The 8,003-nt window shown below is 30.8% G+C and overlaps 1 protein-coding gene across 1 annotated transcript; it reads left to right on the top strand.

Annotated features, from left to right (window-relative positions):
* Positions 1 to 4,831: 4,831 nt before the first annotated feature.
* LOC113365641 (cold and drought-regulated protein CORA-like) lies at positions 4,832 to 6,770 on the top strand (the record flags this gene model as incomplete). The annotated part of the gene is made up of 3 exons (XM_026607154.1): positions 4,832 to 4,861; positions 5,427 to 5,789; positions 6,699 to 6,770. Coding segments are annotated over exons 1-3 (465 nt in total), but the record flags the coding sequence as incomplete, so codon positions are not given.
* Between the last annotated feature and the right edge of the window lie 1,233 nt (positions 6,771 to 8,003).

Genomic DNA, 8,003 nt, shown 5'->3' with positions numbered 1-8,003 from the left:
ATGTAAAGTTTCTACGCGGATTTGAAATATTATCTCACCTTTTGGACAATCTCTCCATTCAGCCGTTTTCGAGTTTTATTCGGGCATTTGAAAGACAGCTCCATTTTTATATATAAGAAGATATATGGAAAGCCGTGTTCCATATGTAATATATTTTATCTATAATAAAATAGTAACGACACTATGTGTTATCATATTTATCATTTATAAAATATAGTTAGTATTTGCGTATTTACAATTAAAAAGAAAAGGTTTCAAGAATTATAATTTTGGCAATTAGACTAGAAAGAAAAAATAGGAAAGTCCGAACTGACACTTGCACTATTTTGTTTCCTCCGTGCTGTCACTATGATGAGCCTACCTGTCCCCAGTAGAAATGCGATGTGTGTTGACACGCCGCTACATATATATATATATATATATATATATATATATTGAACTGTAATAACAATTCGAATCATTATTTTGTTTTATAATTACAGAACGCGTTGCTAGTTATATGTAGGTTACCCGGACATCGGAAGTGCTTACTGTTGGATTTTGTAAATAGGTTGTAAACAATAAATTGATATATAAGAGTTAGACAAAAGTTAGACAGTCAGTCAAACCTGGAGTCAAGCTTAGAATCAAGCTTGGAGCCAGACATAGTATTCAGTAAAATGTAGTCTTTGCTGATATGATAACCAAAAGGTTAACAAATATTAATTGTAAAAATAGTGAATAATAAAGTATCATTTGAAGAAAGAAGTGTGTTTACAAATTACTATCAAGTCGCTGTTCGTCCTAAAGGCCTTTCACACTACCATTGGACTCTGGAGAGTCCACATTTTCAACAACTTTTTCCACATTTATTTCAACAACTATTCAACTGTTCACCGCTCGGCTCCAGCCTATCATTACAATTCCTGGTCGTACTGGTGATCCAGAACAAACATTCCAAAATATCAACCAACAGCCCAGGACAATTCAATATATATATATCTATACTAGCTGACCCGACAGACGTTGTTCTGTACCCACGTCTACAATTTTTCAATATTTTATACTAATATTTACTGCTTAGTTAAAAATAATAATTACTGTTTTTTGAATTACTATTTACACCAATATATGAGTTGAACGTAGAACTGTTTCAAATAAAATGATTGTTCTCAATTCCCACAGTTAATACTTTAATTATTCATTTAACAAATATTAAAAAATGTTCAATAAAATTGTATATTAAAAAGTATACACTGCGATTTGTAGAACAAATTTATTTCCAATAGCTCAATTTATTTTATTGAATTTAAGGGTTATACAATATTTTTAGTCATACCTGTAGATGTGGATGTATAAATGAAAGATTTTTTGTTTATTCACGACTAAAACATTGATTTTCCAAATTTATCACACTAAAAATGATCGTCTGCCTTTGTGATTTATGGTCATAGCATAAAATACACGTGTTGAAAATTGAAATCTTTTAAAAAGTACAACAAATTCAGAAAGAATTAATATATAGCATTCGCGGCAAAGATGCAATATCTATTTATTTTTCTACCCAAAATAATTGCTTCAATAATGTTGCCTATAATTTTTATAATTTCGTACCATATTTTAACTGGCTTTTAGTAATTTTAATATCTAAATTACATTTTTTTCTCCAATAAATCAATATACATTATTGCTTAAGTTTATATTTGAAGTGAATTAATTTGTAAAATCCTGTTCACATGTGCTCTATTCAACTTACGATCAACAAAATTATTTACTTGATATTTTGCTAATCTTTATCTTAAGTTCAGAAGTAAAAACAATTAGCACTCCGTCACCATCCACCGCATTAATTGGATTATTACCCTTTTAATTTTGATTTTATCAGAACTTGTAATACACTATTTTAAAGGTGATTAAATGAGCTACAACTTTCTCTATCATAAATTTCACCGTAACTTCTCTTATTGTGAAACGGCGAAGGGTTAAAGGGCTCGAAAGACCTCTGGTTGGACAGCTGCGCACTCCTTAATTAATACCTCTATCAATATTTGTGTAATGGAAAAATAATAAACAACAATAATTAGTCAGAAAAATACCTCAAATTTTCATATATATATATATATATATATATATATATATATATATATATACTTTTATACGTATTCTTTCAGAGATATTATAATGAGAAATTGGATGTTTTTTTAAGTTTTTTTTTCATAAAATCATGAGTTTTTTGAAAATCGTTTGTACCTAAGTTGTGGTATTTTCTAGAATCCATCAAGATCTCTTAAACCAAGTTAATTCTAGATGGATTATTGTTAATTATTATTAATTAATATTATTTTTATATTATTTTTAAATTTGGTGGAAATGTCACTGAAAAACTATTTGATTTAAATGAAAAAACATTATATGCGTCTTTTATTTGCATGATAGTTTACTCATTTTACACGTAGAAGTACTCATTTTAAAGCTTATTTTGAGCACTATAAAAACCCATTTTCATATCTAGTCTAATAATGTTCCTAAAACACTATAAAATAGCGATTTATTAAGATTTTAATTGATATAATTTTGTTCATTACATGATTTTCGTTAAAATGTATTTTTTTGAAGATATTAGCAAAAAATGATGAAAAACGCAAAAAAGAAACAAATTTTCAGTAGCCAGTAACTTGAAACGTATTTGCTTTTTTGAAAAACATTATTAAACATTTTTCTCTTATAATTAGTTCTTTTATCGATACCCAACGTTATTTTGAAAAAAGTAAAATTACACCACTGAAAAGAAATGTCATCCACCCGAGAAGTGGTAAAGGAGTCTAAATTGTTTTCACTTCTGAAGAGTAAGATGAACCTAGTTCCAAAATTCCAAACGAAATGGAAAACAGTAAAAAAAGTTCAGACCGAAAGCGCTCCATTGAGTAAATATTCCGTACCCAATGACAAGCATATACATTTTTGACACAATGAAACTTCTAAATAATTAACTTCCCGTAGGGTAAGTTATAGTAATCGCAAAAAAATCGAAAATGAAAATTTTTGCATTTCTCGACGTTTCAAAACCTTCTGAACATTTTGGCATACCTTAGAAAAAATGGATGTATGTGTGTGTGTGTGTGTGTGTGTGTGTATGTATGTATGTATGTATGTATGTATGTATGCATGTATGTATGTATGTATGTGTGTGTATGTATGTGCGGATACAAATTTTCGTCGACGATTTCGGGAACACCGATCAACCGATTTGAATAATTCAAAAAACATTCGATTCTTAATGATAAGGAGACGTGCTGATTAGTTTTTGGCAAAGGCAGGTCTAGCCGTTCCGAAGATACGGGGCAAAAAAAGCCGAAAACGGTAACTCAGTTTTTAAGAGAACGGAGCGTCCGATTTTAATAATTCAAAAAACATTTTACTTGTATTGACAGGGTAAAAAATCGATCAAATTTTCATAAAGGCAGGTATAGCGGTTTCGGAGATCTAATAAAAAAAGTAAAAAAAAATGCCATTTGGCGGTCAAAAATGATCATTAGACATGTGCACATCAAATTATCAGATATTTTATAGAGATTTTAACAATAAGTATAATTTTGGTTTACATTCCTATGGGTTCCGTACCAATGTTTACGCGTTAGACGTCGACGCGGCGCTTACGCAGTTTGATATTTCGTCTTTATGCAGTTAAAGCAGTACGATTGCTTTGAAAAAAAGTTTAGATCTTTCAAAATATGTCAAAACAAAGAAAACATTTTATTTCAAAAAAAATAAATAAAAAAAGTAATTTTTTGTCTAATTGTTTGTCAAAAATCTTATATTTTCGAAGTAATTTTTTTTCAAAAATGTTAATCGTTTTTAAAAAAATAATAATTTTTGGTACGGGAAGTTCCAGCAATTTGCCTTAAGGCACGATGCCTTAATTGCCTTAAGACAGAATTCCACTTACAGCTAGTTTTTTTTTGTATTGTGACTTAGTGTAGTAAGGCAAAACGACCGCAAATTGAATATTTTTGAGCGCATTCACTTATGGCTCGTCTCATTTGCACGAATTCGTACGGCGAATCTGTTCGCAAAGTGCGCAAACAAAATTATTGCAAGCAAAAGCGAACCACGCGCACGTTGAGAACAAGATTCGCCGTGCGCGTCAGTCGCATGCGCAGACTGTCAGACTCATGTTATATTATTTGCATCTTATATTATTTTAATTATGGCACATCTCAGCTGCTTTTCGACAATAATAATGTAGACATTACATTTTCTTTATTTTTAATCATGAATTTATTATATTTTAATATTGCCTTAGCCTATAAGTGAATAGAAATGTTTGGCAAATGACAGTTGTCATTTGTTTTTAATGTCAAACCATGCCTTAAACATTTTAAAAGTCAAACAATGATAAGCGGTTTTTTGTATTTTTTCCATTTATTTCTACAATCTAACTATATTTCTATGAATCAAAACATTCTAGAAAATTTCCCGAACAAACTTCAGGAAGATTTATGAAAATCCGAACTATAGTTTAGGAGGATTAATGAAACTTACATTGTTACAGAAGAATTTTATATATAAGATATAGTGTTGAATAATCGGGCATAGCAACAAAGAAATATGAATTTTTTAAAAAGTCTCTTTTTAACACTGGAATAAGAAATTTATAAGTACGTTCAGCTTTTTGTAACTTTTGTATTTTTTAATGCTGAAACGTAAGAAATTAAAATATTTTTTTACAAAAATTCATGATTTTTATTGATATGTATAGCGTATTATTAAAATTACGTATATAATTTTATTTAAAAACTATTTCTTCGTTTCTATTATTATAGTTTTTATTTTTCTAGCATTCTTAAATAAAATGGCGGGAGCTGTGAGGAATTTCACGCTAGTGAGTGAAATACCGAAAGAAGAGATACTGATAATATTAACAAACTGCCACACCGAGTCCCATTGGGAAGATAGGCTTGTGTAAGTAATTTAAATCCACCTTTTATTCTTCACGACATGTGTGTAATTAGAACATTCTTATTATTATAGCTCGAGTGCAAAATCGAGACCAACGAAATTAGGAGATGTTTCGGTGACATCGTTTCTTGGTCACACGGTTTTGTTGTGTGGGGTGTCGGAGCGTAACAAAGGTATATATTTCTTTTTATGTATATATATATGTATATATATATATATATATCTTTATAATAGGTTACAAAATGAAGGGCGTCAGTTTATGCTTCGAAACGATAAAATTGCTGTTTTAAAAGGAGGAGCGTGTATTATCGCTCTTGCCGGTTCTTTATGAAGATAGTGGAAACGTGGAGGAACACTTCCTACATTTTTTTAAAGATCTTTTTAAAGAATTAAGATTATATGATTACAAAAAGGTAATGTTAAATTTTTATAATAATACATAAATACATAGCAATCAGCTATTATAATTTTATTAATTATTATGTTAGTCCACAAACGATGCGAGTTGGGGCGGCGGCGTAGGAAACAACCGCGGCGGCGTAGGAAACAACCGCGGCGGCGTAGGAAACAACCGCGGCGGCGTAGGAAACAACCGCGGCGGCGTAGGAAACAACCGCGGCGGCGTAGGATACAACCGCGGCGGTAGAGGAAACAACAGCGTCGGTAGAGGAAACTACAGCGGCGGTAGAGAAAACTACAGCGGCGGTGGAGAAACAACAGCGGCGGTAGAGGAAACAACCGCGGCGGTGGAGGAAACAACAGCGGTGGCCAACGAAATTACCGCGGAGACAACCGCGGCGGCCGCGGAAGCAACCACGGTGGGCAAAGAAACCATCGCGGCGGCCAGGGCGGTAATGATAGGATAGGAACTACAATTCCAATGGTAAACAACATCCATGGCTGTACAATATGTTAACATTAAATTTAAGTAAGATAAATTATTTCTGAAATAAAAAGATTCATATTCATTCAAGCGTAAATTTTATTGTTTTCTATCTTGTATATTTGTATTTTTTTTCAGGGGTTGTATATATATTTTCAAAATGACTTTGTTTAGCATTCTATTGTATAATAACTAATATATCATGTGTAATTTCAAGCGCACTATATATGCTGCAAGCATTGTTGTGGATTTTCAAGATATTCTCAAAAAATCTGGGCAAAAGACAAATCAAGTCTTATATCATTTGACACTCTTCAACTTATAATTTTAGAATCAATATTAATTAATATATATGATACATAGCTTGGATGTTTGACTTACAACTAATTGATTTTATTATTTTCACATTTGGCACAAAAATGTGCCAAATAAAACCCGGCAGACCCGCGACTAACATAACCAAAAGAACGATTGTTAACAATTGCAAAAAGTAGGCTGAAAACGTTTTCGAACTAATATAAAACATAACATTATTACTTTATATTCATAGTTATTTATTAATTTTCATCACTAATTCAGTTATTAGTAAGATAAATGTAAAAACTGTGCCAAATAAACACTGGCAGGCCCGCGACTAATTTATCAAAAAAAAACACAACTTTCACTATGTCGATAATTTGGAAGAACGATCTAATCACTTTTTGGAGAACCTCTAATCACTTTTTTCAACTTTTCAATACAATAATTAATGGATATTCACTTTTTACCACTTTTTAATACAATAATTGATAAGATTTTTATTTCAAACAAAGATAATGCAAAATAAATGAAATTTAATTGAATAAATTATTATATTTTAATCCTTTTCATAAATTAGGTTTTAAATGTAGCCACGCCTTCGCCGATAAGCCACGCCCACGAAACTGTCAAATACCTGGGCATGCCAGTTGTGAGTCTGCCAGTTATATACACGTTCAAGAATTTGGTTCGATCTATTTACATTTACTAAAAATACTTCTATTTATGTCTTATCAATATTATTTGTATCATAGTTGTTATTGATATTATTATTTATGAATATATCATTCTATATATTCTAATAAATGCATATTGCGAAACATTTTTTACGCATTTGGTTTTCAAGAAAATGTAAATCAGTGCCCACACTAATAAATAATCGCGCCAAAATTTAATTTTCTGCAGTTGCAAGGATAGCAAAATTGCATTTCGTATTTCTTTCCAGTTTTAATCGTCGCAACAGTTGCAGGTATTTGTTTAAAGATAAGTTTACGTAGTTCAATTTTAAATAAGTAAGGGAGGTAAGTTCTCTTAAAAATTAATTTCAATTATTTAATTTAAATTTTTAAAAAGAGGGTTCATGCGGACACGTGCCCTCATCATGGGCTGTAAATGAGGAGAAGACTATGTAATTATGATCAGAAAATGTAGCAGGCTATGAACTAAATAAGATGCTGAAGGCGTGCGAGCCTCCTTCGTTTAGAGATTACTCTGAATTGGAGGCTAAGTTTATGAGAAGCACCACCGATTATAAAAACGTGAAGAAGTATGTAAAAAGAACTCAAAATCAATGGTGTATTGAGAACTCAGACGATAACACTCTGAGCTCTATCTCTACGAAGCATCAGCTTCACAGATTCAATCCGTGAAAAAAAAAAACTAACTTTATGTTACCTATTAAGACGAATGAAGAATTAGGCGATTTAAAAAAAAAGCTGAAAAATATGGATATCTTCAGGGATTTGGTAAATACAAATATTTTCTATAGTTAATGTTTCTATAGTTAATATGCAATGTATTTAATAAGTTTTTTTACAGTCGATTCAGCTAACTCTGACTGGCAGAACAAACAAGAAGCAATTGATTACATCAATGCTAAAAAAATGTATGAGCAAAGACCTTACAACTTTGTTTTCAAGTGTGGGTCGAAAGGGTAAGAGAAACCCTTGAAAAAGTAAATGTAATTCTTGTTCAATTATTTCATCTACACACATTTTCTTTTTATTAGGGAGCAATATATGACAATCACTATTAATTGACGAATATATTTTATATCCATTTATTTTAACAAAATCAATCTTGGAATTTTTTTATGTATTTCAATATCATTTGGATCTACATTTGATTTATCATGAAATTGTTCGAGTAGTCTGCATGATACTTG

The sequence above is a fragment of the Ctenocephalides felis genome, unplaced genomic scaffold (assembly GCF_003426905.1).
Source record: "Ctenocephalides felis isolate EL2017-DRISC unplaced genomic scaffold, ASM342690v1 CF-g0.4_SCAFFOLD_00497, whole genome shotgun sequence".
In the NCBI taxonomy this organism is placed as follows: Eukaryota; Metazoa; Arthropoda; class Insecta; order Siphonaptera; family Pulicidae; genus Ctenocephalides; species Ctenocephalides felis.
The sequence above is the reverse complement of the archived record's forward strand: the minus strand, read 5'-3'. Positions and strand labels throughout refer to the sequence as shown.